The 17,881-nt window shown below is 44.9% G+C and overlaps 1 protein-coding gene across 2 annotated transcripts in view; it reads left to right on the top strand.

Moving 5' to 3' along the window:
- The first annotated feature begins 1,994 nt into the window (after nt 1-1,994).
- LOC106574495 (guanine nucleotide-binding protein subunit alpha-11) overlaps nt 1,995-17,881 on the top strand; it is a 35,393-nt gene continuing 19,506 nt past the window's right edge. For both annotated transcript variants that reach the window (XM_014150404.2, XM_014150406.2), the window contains exon 1: nt 1,995-3,186. In XM_014150404.2, coding sequence (XP_014005879.1) covers nt 3,051-3,186 — 136 coding nt within the window. In that variant the 5' untranslated portion in view covers nt 1,995-3,050. The remainder of the gene's footprint in view (nt 3,187-17,881) is intronic.

The raw sequence follows: 17,881 nt of genomic DNA, 5'->3' as shown, positions 1-17,881 counted from the left end.
CGCCCTAACAGATCCACAGATGACGCAGTCTCAATCGCACTATACACTGCCCTTTCCCACCTGGACAAAAGGAACACCTATGTGAGAATGATGTTCATTGACTACAGCTCAGCGTTCAACACCATAGTGCCCACAAAGCTCATCACTAAGCTAAAGACCCTGGGATTAAACACCTCCCTCTGCAACTGGATCCTGGACTTCCTGATGGGCCGCCCCCAGGTGGTAAGGGTAGGCAACAACACATCTGCCACTCTGATCCTCAACACGGGGGCCGCTCAGGGGTGTGTGCTTAGTCCCGTCCCGCCCCCCCCCCCCCCGTACTCCCCATTCACCCACGACTGCGTGGCCAAGCACGACTCCAATACCATCGTTAAGTTTGCTGACGACACAATGGTGGTCGGCCTGATCACTGTTAACGATGAGACAGCCTATAGGGAGGTGGTCAGGGACCTGGCAGTGTGGTGCAAGGACAACAAACTCTCTCTCAACGTGAGCAAGAGAACGGAGATTATCGTGGACTACAGGAATAGGAGGGCCAAACGCACCCATTCACATCGACGGGGCTGTAGTGGAGCGGGTCGAGAGTTTCAAGTTCCTTGGTGTCAACATCACCAACAAACTATCATGGTTCAAACACATCAAGAAAGTCGTGAAGAAGGCCTTTTCCCCCTCAGGGAACTGATAAGATTTGTCATGTGTCCCAATATCCTCAAAACGTTATACAGCTGCACCATCGAGAGCATCCTGACCGGTTGCATCCCCGCCTGGTATAGCAACTGCTCGGCATCCGACCGTTAGGCGCTACAGAGGGTAGTGCATACAGCCCAGTACATCACTGGGGCCTACATGTACAAATTACCTTGAATAACCTGTATTCATGTGCGGGTACCCGCACATTGACCCGGTGCTGGTACCCGCATGTATATAGCCTCGTTATTGTTATTTTATTGTTACTTTTTCTTACATTTGTTACTTTAGTTTATTTAGTAAATATTTTCTTAACTATTTCTTGAACTGCATTGTTAGTTAAGGGCTTTTAAGTAAGCATTGCACAGTAAGGTCTACACCTGTTGTATTTGGCGCATGTGCGAAATACGATTTGGTTTCATATAGCTTGATAGCTAGCTACATTTTTAAGAGAGAGCATTTCAATTGGCATCTCTCCCCCTGTTTTTAGTCACAGGTGGGCTTATGAGTTGTGCTCCACTTTTACTGGGGATAGCTTTATTTGTGACCTATGTACAAATAAGAATTGTGCAATAGCAGAGCATAAGAGTTGCCACATCAATGTTACACTGAATTAATTGGTTAAGTTATGAGTTATTGCTATTAAATGTTATATTCCAATGTTATTAGTTATATTCAATTCCAATATTATATTCCAATTAATACTTTTGCTACTGAATGTCATTTTAAAAACTGTTGGGATTTAAAATCTTGCATTATTCAAATAATATGTAGTGTCATTGTACATAATGGGTTGTACGGAAAAAGAACATCAGAGAAAATTAATGTGCAGGTGCATTAAAAAGAGAAACTTTACATCAAATCTCCTCATAGTGCGGATATTAATGGTGACATGCAATGTGCGAATGTTGCTTTTTTGTATCAGCAATTAGACATTGTTCTTGGGGGGGCTAGTTACCACCTAGTATCCTAACGTTCATAAACTCTATCATCTAATAGCGTGCATTTGCAGTGCAAACCCGCAGATCATGAGTGGGTGGGAACTGCGATATTAATCCGTTGATCCCTGTGCCATTGAAAAACCAATACCGGTAATCTCCCTAAATAGATACATTATGAACTCATAAGGAAATATGAAGAAAAAAAATCAATAATTTGTCGTTGACTTCCAGCTGTATTTTATGTGTGCAGTTTGTTGTATGCATCGACCTAATAGAGTGGTTCTCAGAATCCAGCTCCAGAATTAAAAGACGTCCCGCCCCTTTTCCTGTTCATGTAACGTGCAAACTCACTGTCACTCACTTTGGTTGCCTAGTACCCTCCTGGCATCAATCAAGAGTGTGCCATGCCCACGGGTTTCAACAGAAACGCAACGATCTGCTAATAAATGGAACTGCTAGTTGCTAGCGAGTGATGGATCAATCTTCTTGAAGGAAGGCCATCAATACGCATTTTGTTTTCTGTTTATTTAACTAGCGGCTCTGTTTCCATGGGAAATGTATTAGCAAGCTAACGTCAGATAGCACGATAACTGCGCCAAAAATGATGCGAGATTCAATCGAATGCTGCACTGCTAGCTAGTCAGCCAAATCTGACTGGGGAATGGTCATTTCTCAGTTTGCCAGCATCACAGCTCTGACACATCGCGAAGCCGTTCAGCTATCGAGACATAACGCTGGAAACTAGCTAGCGTTTAGTTGGATAGAAAAAGAGGACGAACATTTGCTGGGAAGCGGTGACTGTGCCATTGTAAGACAGGTCATATGGATGCGTTGCCTTCGTGTGCATTGTATTGACAATTGTGGCTTGGCTCTAGTTAGGGGACGGACAGCTCTGAGAAGGCGGACAGTTGGCTACGTTAGCTTGTTGGATGTCGCGACAGTGCAGTTAGGTTCGTTCGTTGTGTCAGGCCAGTGACCCACGAACCCAGTCAGTGAACAGGGGGTATCGCAATCGAGGTGGGTAATAGAGATAGTTAGCTAGCCAGGTAGCTAGCTAGTTGTCCAACTAACGTTAGCTAGCTAACGTGAGAAATCTAAACAAGGCTTGAAGCGCGCCTCAACGGAGAGAGGCCCTCAACACACCCCCTCGCATCGACACTGCCCCCTCTTCGCCGATCCTCCCGTGATTTGCTGAGATCTGTACACGGGTGAAGTCGGACAGTTCTCGGTTGGGGACAACTTGACAGCGAGGCCCCTAGCTCCCCTCCCCCATTCCCATCCAAGACCCCTCAGTCCACCTCTTCGCAAGACATTAGAAGCGAGGATCGGGATATTAGATACCTAACTAAAGTTAACCCATCCAACCGAAGTCTGTCATCCACCTAGTCCATTCTAACCCGCGGGTTGCCAAAACCAGGAGGTATGACTTTGGAGTCGATGATGGCTTGCTGCCTGAGCGAAGAGGCGAAGGAATCGAAACGAATCAATGCGGAGATAGACAAACAACTCCGGCGAGACAAGCGGGACTCGAGGAGAGAACTGAAATTGCTTCTTCTTGGTAACTCAAACTGTCATCCATATTTTGGGGATTCTTTGAACCATAGGTAGCTAGTTGCCGTTTTGTGAAATATCAATTTAGCTAACTAGATGGGTTAGCTAGCTAGCTTCAGGCCTCCACCCCCCCCCCCCCTCCCAAATGAGCTAGCTAATGTTAGCTAACCAGTCAATATGTATTAGTTAGTTAACGTTAGCTAGCTTGATATGTGTTTTGTTAGCAAACGAGTTTGTTAGCTAGTCAGATGGGTAGGTAGCTACCTTCTGTTGCTAGCTAAATTACCAAGCCACTTGGCCAACATCTGGTCACTTTAGCTGTTGGTGTTGGTGCTACTAGTGCTTGCTACCTAACGTTGGCATCTAGCTATTTTCTGTCATTGCATGCTAGCTAACTGTATCTTGCTTACCATCCACTCACACCTTGTTTAACTAGTCAATTAGTCTATATACGGTTAGCTAGCTAAGAGCTGGGCGTCAATTTAATTATTTCAACGGGGGAATGGTTCGTAATCAAATCAAGTGGTTATACTAACAATGTATTATTAGATGAGTAACGTTAGTGTCACCATATTGTTATATCCAAAAGAATTTAAGCATATATGGTCATGTTAATGGTACTTTATTGCAGAAGACAGATCCCTCCCGACTATTTTTATGTTAACCGCAGCCAGATGAATGATCCATTGGATGGTGATAGATTGTAACAGTTGTACTGCTAAATAAAAAATACAGGTGAGCTGAAAAGATGAATAGGACTAGGGGGTCACACATTGCACAACCTGGCAGATGCAATTCCTATAGCTAGGCCTAGGCTCTATATGGGAAAGAGTTCTGGTGTGCTCTCTGAATTAAATGTATATATGAAACATCGGGTGCAGCTTCTCAACATCAGTCAGAAGCATGAAGATGCATGAAGATACTTGTGTGTGTATATGTGTCTCTGTGCTTTTACAGACCCCCACGACGAAGAGCATGGAGGCAAAATCAGCAGTAACTCTTTTAAATCTCCTGGCAGTAGAAGTTGTCCTAAGACACAGGTCTCTGGGATCAGTTTGGCAGTCCTAAATCCTAACCTTAGCCACAGGATAAAAATAACTGGCCTTAGATTGCCAGCATCTACCATTCTTCTAGACATAAAAAAATTACATTGTGTTTCTATTGGAGAAGTTTATTTTGTGTAGTCGACTACCTCTCAGAAACGTTTGCTCTCGTTTCACACTTACAAAATATATCCCAGGTTGTCTGACACGTGTGATTGCCCCTCTCTCCAGTCGTTTCCCTGTGGACCCTGGCTCAGTTCTGAGAAGTAGGCCAAACCACACAGAGACACACTATTCTATTGTAGGCTATTTAGTCATTTTTTTTTATTTTTTTTATCACATTCTATCCTACTGTATTGTATTCTTGACTTGAACCTGTGGGGAGCATATTAGGCCTAGTTCATGAAGAAAAAAAAAATATATATATATATATATATATGTCACACTGAACAAAAATATTAACGCAACATGTAAAGTGTTGGTTTCATGAGCTGAAATAAAAGAGCTCCGAAATGTTTCATACGCACAAAAAGCTTATTTTTCGCATTCTGTGCACAAATTTGATTAAATCTCTGTTAGTGACTGTCTCCTTTTGCCAAGATAATCCATCCACCTGACAGGTGTGGCATATCAAGAATCTAATTAAACAGCATGATCATTACAAAGGTGCACCTTGTGCTGGGGGCAATAAAAGGCCACTAAGATGTGCCGTTTTGTCACACAACACAATGCCACAGATGTCTCAAGTTTTGAGGGAGCGTGCAGTTGGCATGCTGACTGAAGGAATGTCCACCAGAGCTATTGCCACAGAATTTAATGTTCATTTCTATACCATAAGCTGCCTCCAATGTCCTTTTAGAGAGTTTGGCATTACATCCAACCGGCCTCACAACCGCAGACCGCGTGTAACCACGCAAGCCGAGGACCTCCACATCCGGCTTCTTCAACCACTTGGACAGCTGATGAAACTGGGTTTGCACATCCAAAGAATTTCTGCACAAACTGTCAGAAACCATCTCAGGGAAGCTCATCTGGGTTCTCGTCGTCCTCACCAGGGTCTTGACCTAACTGCAGTTCGGCATCGTAACTGACTTCAGTGGGCAAATTCTCACATTTGATGGCTGCTGGTACGCTGGAGAAGTGTGCTCTTCATGGATGAATTCCGGTTTCAACTGTACCGGGCAGATATGCAGACAGTGGTATATGGTGTAGTGTGGGCGAGCGGTTTGCTGATGTAAATGTCAGAGTGCTCCATGGTAGCAGTGGGGTTATGGTATAGGCAGGCATAAGCAATGGACAACGAACACAATTGCATTTAAGCAATGACAATTTGATTACACAGATACAATGACGAGATCCTGAGGCCCATTGTCATGCCATTCATCTGGTGTTATCACCTTATGTTTCAGCATGATAATGCATGGCCCAATGTTGCAAGGATCTATACACAATTCCTGGAAGCTGAAAATGTCCCAGTTCTTCCATGGCCTGCATACTCCCCAGACATGTCACCCATTGAGCATGTTTGGGATGCTCTGGACCGGCGTGTACGACAGCGTGTTCCAGTTCCCGCCAATATCCAACAACTTCACACAGCCATTGAAGAGTGGGACAACATTCCACAGGCCACAATCAACAGCCTGATCAACTCTATGTGAAGGAGATGTCACGCTGCATGAGGCAAATGGTCATGAAACCAGATTGGTTTTCTGATCCTCTCCCCAACCTTCTTTTTAAGGTATCTGTGACCAACAGATGCATATCTGTATTCAGTCATGTGAATTCCATAGATTAGGGCCTAATTAATTTATTTCCATTGATTGATTTTCTTTGAACAGTAACTCAGTAAAATCTTATAAAACGCAACATGCAAGAATTTCTATTTTTGGTGTGTGTACACACACACACTATCTGTATCCAGTAGGCTCAGTTGGATTACTGTTCCCCACTTCCATTTCTCAATTCTACTGCATCAGAGTGGAGCACAGAGATGATGGATGTGTGGGTTGGGACTGCGCACTTCGTCATCAATATATCTCTGTTTATACCTACTGACTATTCCTACTCTTGTGATGCAATGCTGTGTGAGTCTAGGACCAGGGCTGGAACTAAAGCCAGTACTAGTTATGCAGGAACTAAAGCATGTAAAGACCAGGCTAGCCCTGATCAGTGGAGAAGTCTACTTCCTGTATCAGATTCTTAGATTTTAGTCAGTCAGTGGGACTTCTGTGAGAGGCAGTGTGTGCCTGTGCCTCTGTGTGACCAGTCATGCTGTAAACAGACTATTCTAAGTGAGCTAAGGCTCTGTATTTGTGTCTGAGCAGGGATAAGGAGGTGTAAAGAAGGATTAGTCCAGGTCTATAATAGGCTTTGTTAAACATGGATAAAGCTTAGACTGATATGTCACTGACTCCTATTAGTCACACGTCTCACTAGGGCTGTGCGTGGTTTTCCAGGTCAATTACCTTGTTTTTAAATGCTCCGTAGTTCTACACTCTCCTGTTCAATGCATGATGTTACGAGTACCACATTCCCAAGCTGTTGCATTTATCAGGAGTTGATTGTACATGCAAATACTGGGGTTTCCTATGGCTCGGTTGGTTGGAGTATGAAGTGCTTGTATAACCAGAGTTGAGTTTTGATGCCTGAAGAAGGGACAGGCCATGGAGACATCACTCACTCTCTAACCCCCCCCCATGCTCCACAGCTCTGGTGGTGTTTTTCTCTACTTGGTCAAAACATAGAGGGCTCTAGGCTGGCTCGGCTGGTGGCTGCTGTAGCTTGACTAGGGACTGGCTGGCTGGGCTGGGGGCTGCTGTAGCTTGACTAGGGACTGGCTGGCTGGCTGGGCTGGGGGCTACTGTAGCTTGACTAGAGACTGGCTGGCTGGGCTGGGGGCTGCTGTAGCTTGACTAGGGACTGGCTGGGGGCTGCTGTAGCTTGACTAGGGACTGGCTGGGGGCTGCTGTAGCTTGACTAGGGACTGGCTGGGGGCTGCTGTAGCTTGACTAGGGACTGGCTGGCTGGGGGCTGCTGTAGCTTGACTAGGGGCTGGCTGGGCTGGGGGCTGCTGTAGCTTGACTAGGGACTGTCTGGGGGCTGCTGTAGCTTGACTAGGGACTGGCTGGCTGGGCTGGGGGCTGCTGTAGCTTGACTAGGGGCTGGCTGGCTGGGCTGGGGGCTGCTGTAGCTTGACTAGGGGCTGGCTGGGCTGGGGGCTGCTGTAGCTTGACTAGGGACTGGCTGGGGGCTGCTGTAGCTTGACTAGGGACTGGCTGGCTGGGCTGGGGGCTGCTGTAGCTTTACTAGGGGCTGTCTGGGGGCTGCTGTAGCTTGACTTGGGACTGGCTGGGCTGGGGGCAGCTGTTGCCTGAATTGGTGCTGGGCTAGGGGCTGCTGTAGCTTGACTAGGGGCTGGCTGGGGGCTGCTGTAGCTTGACTTGGGACTGGCTGGGCTGGGGGCAGCTGTTGCCTGAATTGGTGCTGGGCTAGGGGCTGCTGCAGCATGACTTGGAGCTTTGTTGGCTGTCTGGCTGGGCTGGTGGCTGCTGTAGCCTGACTTGGGGCTGTGTATCTGTGGCCTGGGTGTTGGCTAAATGAACTGCTGCCTACTCAAGTCACTTTCTTGTCCTGCTGCTTCGCTCCAAATGGGAGGGCTATCCATGTCGGGCTAGCAGGGCTCAGACTCTCCAAATGGAGGAGAAACTAGCTCAGATGAAGTTCGATTTGGGTGGTCACTCACTAGCCAGGGGCAGGCTGAGGGGTTTAGTTCTAAACCCAGGTGACGGTCAGAGCAGAAATAGCCTGGAGGAGAGAAGACTCAGGTGTTCGCTCATTATTTTGGTCATATAAGGGAATGTTGTCATGCTTCTGGAGCTAGTTTTGACAGCCGTGTGTGTGTGTGTGTGTGTGTGTGTGTGTGTGTGTGTGTGTGTGTGTGTGTGTGTGTGTGTGTGTGTGTGTTAAATCCCTCCATGCCAAGGGTCAGGTTTAGGGATAATGATCTGACTTGCATTACATAAATACTATTACAAAAAAATTGCATAATTTTATAGCGGCCATTTTTTCACCTCCTAGGCCATCAACACGGTGTTCAGGTTCACTGTGACTGGCTGGCTGGTACACAGTCTGACGAACATACATGCATACATACATGCATGCATACATACACTCAGAAGCCAGCCTATAAATACTTTCCCAGGTGCTCACCTTGTTAATGAAGAGGATTTTAATCGAGTGTGTGTCCCACAGCCGCCAATCCTCATGGAACACCACGCACACACAGCCCAAACGGGGTCATGCATTTCTCTCTGGAGATGTAGGGGGGTTATGAGGCAGAGTTCTAGACTAACTTTTATTCTGGTGGCACTGGTGCTCCCAACTTTTTCAGTTGATGGCACCAGCATATGATTTGGTCATCCTGGTTTTTCACCACTGCTCAGCGATAATGACCTGAGACTCATAATGTGCCTGCATTCCATACAGAACCTAATAATGACTAGCCGTCTTATATATTAGCATGCCCTTGCAGAGCTTGACATTCAGGTACATTTGCCAGTGGCACACTGGGCCAGTACCAACTGAAAGCTACTGGCCCGAATGAAAAGAAGACTGACCAGGGAAAGCGGATGATGCGCGCATCATTTAAATGTTATCTTTCGTTTGTGGGCTGTAGCCTATAGTCTATAATGACCTATCCTCCATACACAAAGAAATTACATTTTAACTTGACAATATCATTTATATTGATTGTTTGGAGGGAAAAAATGGTGCAAAGATTTTATCTCAAAAAGGGTGTTACTGGTAAAGATTTTTGAAGTCACTTTGTAGGGTCCTATAAAATCCAACTAATTTTGGTAAATTCAGTTCACGGTTTTATTTTTCCAGGCTTCTGAGTTATCCTAGTTTTTTTCAGGTTTTCACTCTCAAAATCACCTTTTTCTAGAAAAGAACATACCATTTCTGTATTTATGTCCACAACAATGCTTAAACCACATCAGGAGAACAAAAGCAACATTGGAGGGTGTAGTTGCCCTTTTAATTTGTGTAAACTGTCAGGAGACCATTGTTTGGCTAGTTGTTTTTTTACTCTAGGCTACAATGTACAGTGTAGGCTACATGTGATGGCAGTTTGCTAAACGAATGTCCCACGATTGGTACAAATCATCATGAAATCATTCTGCCAGGTAGACCTACTTTACAGTCAACATTTAATTGGGAAGGTTTTTTGGGGAATGCCTTTATAAATGTTCATTCAGCCTCCCAAGGCGTGTTGCGAAGTCACTACAGCGCAGTGTTGTGGCATCACTACAGCCTGGGGTTCGATCCCAGGCTGTGTCACAACCGGCCACAATTGCCCAGCATTGTCTGGGTTAGGGGAGGGTTTGGCCGGGTTTGGGGGTGCTTTACTTGGCTCATCGTACTCTAGCGACTCCTTGTGGTGGGCCGGGCGCCTGCAGTCTGACTTCGGTCCTCAGTTGAGCGGTGCTTCCTCCGACACATTGCTGCTGGCTTCAGGGTTAAGCGAGCGGGTGTTAAGAAGCGCGGTTTGGAACTGCACACGGGGACAAAGATTGTACTTTTTGGAGAAATGTCCTCTGGTCTGATGAAACAAAAATAGAACTGTTTGGCCATAATGACCATCGTTATGTTTGGAGGAACAAAGGGGAGGCTTGCAAGCCGAAGAACATCATCCTAACCGTGAAGCACGGGGGTGGCAGCATCATGTTGTGGGGGTGCTTTGCTGCAGGAGGGACTGGTGCACTTCACAAAATAAATGCCATCATGAGGAAGGGAAATTATGTGGATATATTGAAGCAACATCTCAAGACATCAGTCAGGAATTTAAAGCTTGGTCACAAATGGGTCTTCCAAATGGACAATGACCCCAAGCATACTTCCAAAGTTGTGGCAAAATGGCTTAAGGACAACCAAGTCAAGGTATTGGAGTGGCCCTCACAAAGCCCTGACCTCAATCCTATAGAACATTTGTGGGCAGAACTGAAAAAGCGTGTGTGAGCAAGGAGGCCTACAAACCTGACTCAGTTACACCAGCTCTGTCAGGAGGAATGGGCCAAAATTCACCCAACTTATTGTGGGAAGCTTGTGGAAGGCCACCTGAAACGTTTGACCCAAGTGAAACAATTTAAAGGCAACGCTACCAAATACACTCAATTAGTATGTAAACTTCTGACCCACTGGGAATGTGACAAAAGAAATAAAAGCTCAAGTAAATCATTCTCTCTACTATTATTCGGACATTTCACATTCTTAAAATAGTGGTGATCCTAATTGACCTAAGACAGGGAATTTTTACTCGGATTAAATGTCAGGAATTGTGAAAAACTGAGTTTAAATGTATTTGGCTAAGGTGTATGTAAACTTCGGACTTCAACTGTGTGTGTGTGATATTACACGCATGCATACACGCATGCAAGCACACGCATGTAAATCACCAGGGAGGGCCCTATAAAAACGGAATCCAGATGTAGAAACGGAATAAAAAAACAAACCAATTTTAGTTAAATTATTCCGAGGCGCATCAACAAGATGCGTATGCCTAATGAACAGCAAAAGCACTAGCCTATGTCAATGTACTATGCCCCATAGTACAAAGGTTGAGACATTCTATTGTGCGGGAAATAAATATCCCACCTTATATTTATTAAACACGACTGGCGCGTGTATGTATGTATGTATGTATGTATATAATCAATTTAAATGGACTATTTTGGTTAATGGCCTTGGTGCCCTAGCAGGTGGCCTTGGTGCCCTGGCACATTGGGCTCCTCTTGAAGGGCAAATGGCCTTGGTGCCCTAGCAGGTGGCCTTGGTGCCCTAGCAGGTGGCCTTGGTGCCCTAGCAGGTGGCCTTGGTGCCCTGGCACATTGGGCTCCTCTTGAAGGGCAAATGGCCTTGGTGCCCTAGCAGGTGGCCTTGGTGCCCTGGCACATTGGGCTCCTCTTGAAGGGCCTTGCCCCTAAGAAATTCCAGGCCTGCTAGTAAGACCCTTTTAGTCATCACATTTGTACCATAAAAATCGGAATTAGTCAAATAATTGTAGCTGAGGCTGAAAATTTAAAAAATAAATGTAATTTATTTTAGCACTCAGCCAAAGATATGAACATTTTTATATTCATCCAATGTCTGCCATATTTTTGGATAACGTGATGTTGCTGCTCGCGCTGCTCCCTCTGCACACTGAGTGGTAGTGAACGTGATGCTGGTCTGTAGAAACCGGATGCAACCCGGATATAGACGGTCCGTGAATTGGCGAAGGAAAACAACGGGGCGTACGTCTTGGACGCAGTCTCCAGTTCTTATACCCCGGTGGTTAGACCCCCATGTGTCTTTCTCCCCCTCTCTCTGTATCCCTCTTTCTCTGCACCCCCTCTCTCATCATTCCTTTTTTCTGTCTCTTTCTTTCTCTGCACCCCCTCTCTCATCATTCCTTTTTTCTGTCTCTTTATATCCCCTCCCTTCCCCCTGATGATGTCAGAACAGAACTGATTCACTGGTACATACGTTTGTTCCCCCTTCTTACCATAAGCTTGGGGATAAGGGTGTGTGTGTGTGTTTAGGTAGGCCAACTAAGGGAAGTGGGGTGTCACAGCGTAGGTAACATTGACTGGCCTGGGGCTGACCACAGGATCTCTATAACCTCAGTTGGTAGGCAGCTGGTGTGTGTTGTATGCCTTGGGCTGCCTTGGCTGCTGCTGTGTGTGTGTGTGTGTGTGTGTGTGTGTGTTTCCTAAATGCTGCCAGAGAGATACGTATATTTTGGGTCGCCCAGCAGGCATGCTCCTGTCTCTTCGCTCCAAATGTCTCTGTACTATGATTAGCTGAATAGTCCTTTATTTCTTCTCCTTTCTAAAGTAGTACACGCACACCCACGTTTCCACAACGGGTTCAGGCTAAAACAAAAACATCATGGGGAAAAACGAATCAAAAAATCCCCAGACACTAAGAAATAGTTGTGTTTTTTTGTTAGGTGTGAGGGATTGTAGACGAAGCTTGGGCAGAATCGACACGGTCTATGATCACATTCCCATCCCACAGTGGGGAAGTCCAGAAATGAACTACACAGATAATCAACCACAGTTCACCACTGGTTAACCTCACCTAACCTGTTATCAGCAGTCTGCTTTACCACAATGCAAATGTCTACCTCTGCATTTGCAAACACACTTATTTATTTATTTATTTATATATATACATTACACACTGCTCAAAAAAATAAAGGGAACACTAAAATAACACATCCTAGATCTGAATGAATGAAATAATCTTATTAAATACTTTTTTCTTTACATAGTTGAATGTGCTGACAACAAAATCACACAAAATAATCAATCGAAATCCAATTTATCAACCCATGGAGGTCTGGATTTGGAGTCACACTCAAAATTAAAGTGGAAAACCACACTACAGGCTGATCCAACTTTGATGTAATGTCCTTAAAACAAGTCAAAATGAGGCTCAGTAGTGTGTGTGGCCGCCACGTGCCTGTATGACCTCCCTACAACGCCTGGGCATGCTCCTGATGAGGTGGCGGATGGTCTCCTGAGGGATCTCCTCCCAGACCTGGACTAAAGCATCCGCCAACTCCTGGACAGTCTGTGGTGCAACGTGGCGTTGGTGGATGGAGCGAGACATGATGTCCCAGATGTGCTCAATTGGATTCAGGTCTGGGGAACGGGCGGGCCAGTCCATAGCATCAATGCCTTCCTCTTGCAGGAACTGCTGACACACTCCAGCCACATGAGGTCTAGCATTGTCTTGCATTAGGAGGAACCCAGGGCCAACCGCACCAGCATATGGTCTCACAAGGGGTCTGAGGATCTCATCTCGGTACCTAATGGCAGTCAGGCTACCTCTGGCGAGCACATGGAGGTGCTGTGCGGCCCCCCCCAAAGAAATGCCACCCCACACCATGACTGATCCACCGCCAAACCGGTCATGCTGGAGGATGTTGCAGGCAGCAGAACGTTCTCCACGGCGTCTCCAGACTGTCACGTCTGTCACATGTGCTCAGTGTGAACCTGCTTTCATCTGTGAAGAGCACAGGGCGCCAGTGACGAATTTGCCAATCTTGGTGTTCTCTGGCAAATGCCAAACGTCCTGCACGGTGTTGGGGTTGTGCTTACAGCCCAACCTGTGGACGTCGAGCCCTCATACCACCCTCATGGAGTCTGTTTCTGACCGTTTGAGCAGACACATGCACATTTTTCGGCCTGCTGGAGGTCATTTTGCAGGGCTCTGGCAGTGCTCCTCCTGCTCCTCCTTGCACAAAGGCGGAGGTAGCGGTCCTGCTGCTGGGTTGTTGCCCTCCTACGGCCTCCTCCACGTCTCCTGATGTACTGGCCTGTCTCCTGGTAGCGCCTCCATGCTCTGGACACTACGCTGACAGACACAGCAAACCTTCTTGCCACAGCTCGTATTGATGTGCCATCCTGGATGAGCTGCACTACCTGAGCCACTTGTGTGGGTTGTAGACTCCGTCTCATGCTACCACTAGAGTGAAAGCACCGCCAGCATTCAAAAGTGACCAAAACATCAGCCAGGAAGAATAGGAACTGAGAAGTGGTCTTTGGTCACCACCTGCAGAACCACTCCTTTATTGGGGGTGTCTTGCTAATTGCCTATAATTTCCACCTGTTGTCTATTCCATTTGCACAACAGCATGTGACATTTTTTGTCAATCAGTGTTGCTTCCTAAGTGGACAGTTTGATTTCACAGAAGTGTGATTGACTTGGAGTTACATTGTGTTGTTTAAGTGTTCCCTTTATTTTTTTGATAATTTAAAAAACTAAACGATTTTAGTTTAATTATTTACTTCTATTGAACTTATTAGAAAAGTAGTTAAATTGCACTAAACTGTCAGCAGAGGAAATCCATTCTGAGATATTACAGGTTGTGTCTGCATGTGCAGACTTTGGTCTGGTTTGTTGTGTTTCAGTGTCTTTATTATGTACAGTACCAGTCCGAAGTTTGGACACACCTACTCATTGAAGGGTTTTTCTTTATTTTTACTATTTTCTACATTGTAGAATAATAATTAAGACATCAAAACTGTGAATTAACCTCTATGGGCTAGGTGGGACGCTTACCCAACAGCCAGTGTAATCCCGTGGCGCATTATTCAAATTCCTCAAAAATGCAAAAACTTCAATTTTTCAAACATATGACTATTTTACACCATTTTAAAGACAAGACTCTCGTTAATCTAACCACACTGTCCGATTTCAAAAAGGCTTTACAACGAAAGCAAAACATTAGATTATGTCAGCAGAGTACCCAGCCAGAAATAATCAGACACCCATTTTTCAAGCTAGCATATAATGTCACATAAACCAAAACCACAGCTAAATGCAGCACTAACCTTTGATCTTCATCAGATGACAACCCTAGGACATTATGTTATACAATACATGCATGTTTTGTTCAATCAAGTTCATATTTATATCAAAAACCAGCTTTTTACATTAGCATGTGACTAGCATGTGACTAGCATTCCCACCGAACACTGCCGGTGAATTTACTAAATTACTCACGATAAACGTTCACAAAAAGCAGAATTATTTTAAGAATTATAGATACAGAACTCCTCTATGCACTCGATATGTCCGATTTTAAAATAGCTTTTCGGTGAAAGCACATTTTGCAATATTCTCAGTAGATAGCCCGGCATCACAGGGCTAGCTATTTAGACACCCAGCAAGTTTAGCACTCACCAAAGTCAGATTTACTATAAGAAAAATGTTATTACCTTTGCTGTTCTTCGTCAGAATGCACTCCCAGGACTTCTACTTCAATAACAAATGTTGGTTTGGTCCAAAATAATCCATCGTTATATCCAAATAGCGGCGTTTTGTTCGTGCGTTCAAGACACTATCCGAAAGGGTAAATAAGGGTGACGAGCATGGCGCAATTCGTGACAAAAATGTTCTAAATATTCCATTACCATACTTCGAAGCATGTCAACCGCTGTTTAAAATCCATTTTTATGCCATTTTTCTCATAAAAAAGTGATAATATTCCGACCGGGAATCTGCGTTTAGGTAAACAGACAAAAGAAAATAAAGCTTGGGGTCGACTCGGGCACGCGCCTAAGCCCATAGTACTCTGATCGGCCACTTGCCAAACGCGATAAAGTGTTTCAGCCAGAGGCTGCCTCGATATCGTTCAGCTTTTTCCCGGGCTCTGAGAGCCTATGGGAGCTGTAGGAAGTGTCACGTTATAGCAAAGATCCTCAGTCTTCAATAAAAAGAGCCAAGATGAAACACAACTTGTCAGACAGGCCACTTCCTGCATGGAATCTTCTCAGGTTTTGGCCTGCCATATGAGTTCTGTTATACTCACAGACACCATTCAAACAGTTTTAGAAACTTTAGGGTGTTTTCTATCCAAAGCCAATAATTATATGCATATTCTAGTTACTGGGCAGGAGTAGTAACCAGATTAAATCGGGTACGTTTTTTATCCGGCCGTGTCAATACTGCCCCCTAGCCCTAACAGGATAACATACAGTTGAAGTCGGAAGTTTACATACACTTAGGTTGGAGTCATTAAAACTCATTTTTCAAGCACTCCACATATTTCTTGTAAACAAACTATAGTTTTGGCAAGTCGGTTAGGATATCTACTTTGTGCATGACACAAGTAATGTTTCCAACAATCGTTTACAGACAGGTTTTTTCACTTATAATTCACTGTATCACAATTCCAGTGGGTCAGAAGTTTACATACACTAAGTGGACTGTGTCTTTAAACAGCATGGAAAATTCCAGAAAATGATGGCATGGCTTTAGAAGCTTCTGATAGGCTAATTGACATCATTTGAGTCAATTGGAGGTGTACCTGTGGATGTATTTCAAGGCCTACCTTCAAACTCAGTGCCTCTTTGCTTGACATCGTGGGAAAATCAAAAGAAATCAGCCAAGACCTCAGAAAAATAATTGTAGACCTCCACAGGTCTGGTCAATCCTTGGAAGCAATTTCCAAATGCCCGAAGGTACCATGTTCATCTGTACAAACAATAGTACGCAAGTATAAACACCACGGGACCACATACAGCTCAGGAAGGAGACGCGTTCTGTCTCCTAGAGATTAACATACTTTGGTGAGAAAGTGTATATCGATCCCAGAACAACAGCAAAGGACCTTGTGAAGATGCTGGAGGAAACGGGTACAAAAGTATCTATATCCACAGTAAAACGAGTCCTATATCGACATAACCTGAAAAGCCGTTCAGCAAGGAAGAAGCCACTGCTCCAAAACCGCCATAAAAAAAGCCAGACTACGGTTTGCAACTGCACATGGGGACAAAGATCGTACTTTTTGGAGAAATGTCTTCTGATCTGATGAAACAAACCAGAACTGTTTGGCCATAATGACCATTGTTGTGTTTGGAGGAAAAAGGGGGAGGTTTGCAAGCCGAAGAACACCATCCCAACCGTGACGCACAGGGGTGGCAGCATCATGTTGTGGGGGTGATTTGCTGCAGGAGGGACTGGTGCGCTTCCCAAAATAGATGCCATCATGAGGAAGGGAAATGATGTGGATATATTGAAGCAACATCTCAAGACATCTGTCAGGATGCTAAAGCTTGGTCGCAAATGTGTCTTCCAAATGGACAATGACCCCAAGCATACTTCCAAAGTTGTGGCAAAATGGCTTAAGGACAACCAAGTCAAGGTATTGGAGTGGCCATCACAAAGCCCTGACCTCAATCCTATAGAACATTTGTGGGCAGAACTGAAAATGCGTGTGCGAGCAAGCAGGCCTACAAACCTGACTCAGTTACACTAGTTATGTCAGGAGGAATGGGTCAAAATTCACCCAACTTATTGTGGAAAGCTTGGGGAAGGCCACCTGAAACGTTTGACTCAAGTTAAACAATTTAAAGGCAATGCTACCAAATACTAATTGAGTGTATGTAAACTTCTGACCCACTGGGAATGTGATGAAAGAAATAAAAGCTGAAAAATCGTTCTCTACTATTATTCTGATATTTCACATTCTTAAAATAAAGTGGTGATCCTAACTGACCTAAAACAGGGAATTTTTACTATGATTAAATGCCAGGAATTGTGAAAAACTGAGATTAAATGTATTTGGCTAAGGTGTATGTACTAAGGTGTATGTAAACTTCCGACTTCAACTGTGTATATACTCACACACTACTCAAGTTCAAGCTTTGTGTTTCTCTGAGGAATTGTATGTTAAACAAACACATTCAACATTTGTGTGCATTTACCAAATAATTTTTCAAATGGAGTGTTTAGCGTCCGCTAAAAATCAGTACTGTTTGTGTGTGTGTTTCTGTTTTGCTGAGGTTTTTGCGCAAGGTTCCCCTATTACTCTGCTCTCTTGCCACCATCATATCTGATACCACATACACCCCTCTCTTTACCAGACGTGTGTGTGTGTGTGTGGGCTGTGTGGTTCACCCTGCGCTGTATCCTCGTGGGCGTTTTTCTAAGCGCTGGTGTCTTTCTCGCGCTGCTGCCTGGAAAGACCCAAGTAGTGTCAGCTAGTAAAAGGTGTGTGAGTGTATATGTAAGTGTTGCTCTGGTTCGCTCTCTCTCTCTTTGCCGACTGGGAAGGAAAGCGTTATCAAACCCAGTAGTGTGGTCTATTAAAAGGTGACCTCCGTT

Source organism: Salmo salar, chromosome ssa16 (genome assembly GCF_905237065.1).
Source record: "Salmo salar chromosome ssa16, Ssal_v3.1, whole genome shotgun sequence".
In the NCBI taxonomy this organism is placed as follows: Eukaryota; Metazoa; Chordata; class Actinopteri; order Salmoniformes; family Salmonidae; genus Salmo; species Salmo salar.
This window is presented reverse-complemented; position numbering and strand designations above follow the sequence as displayed.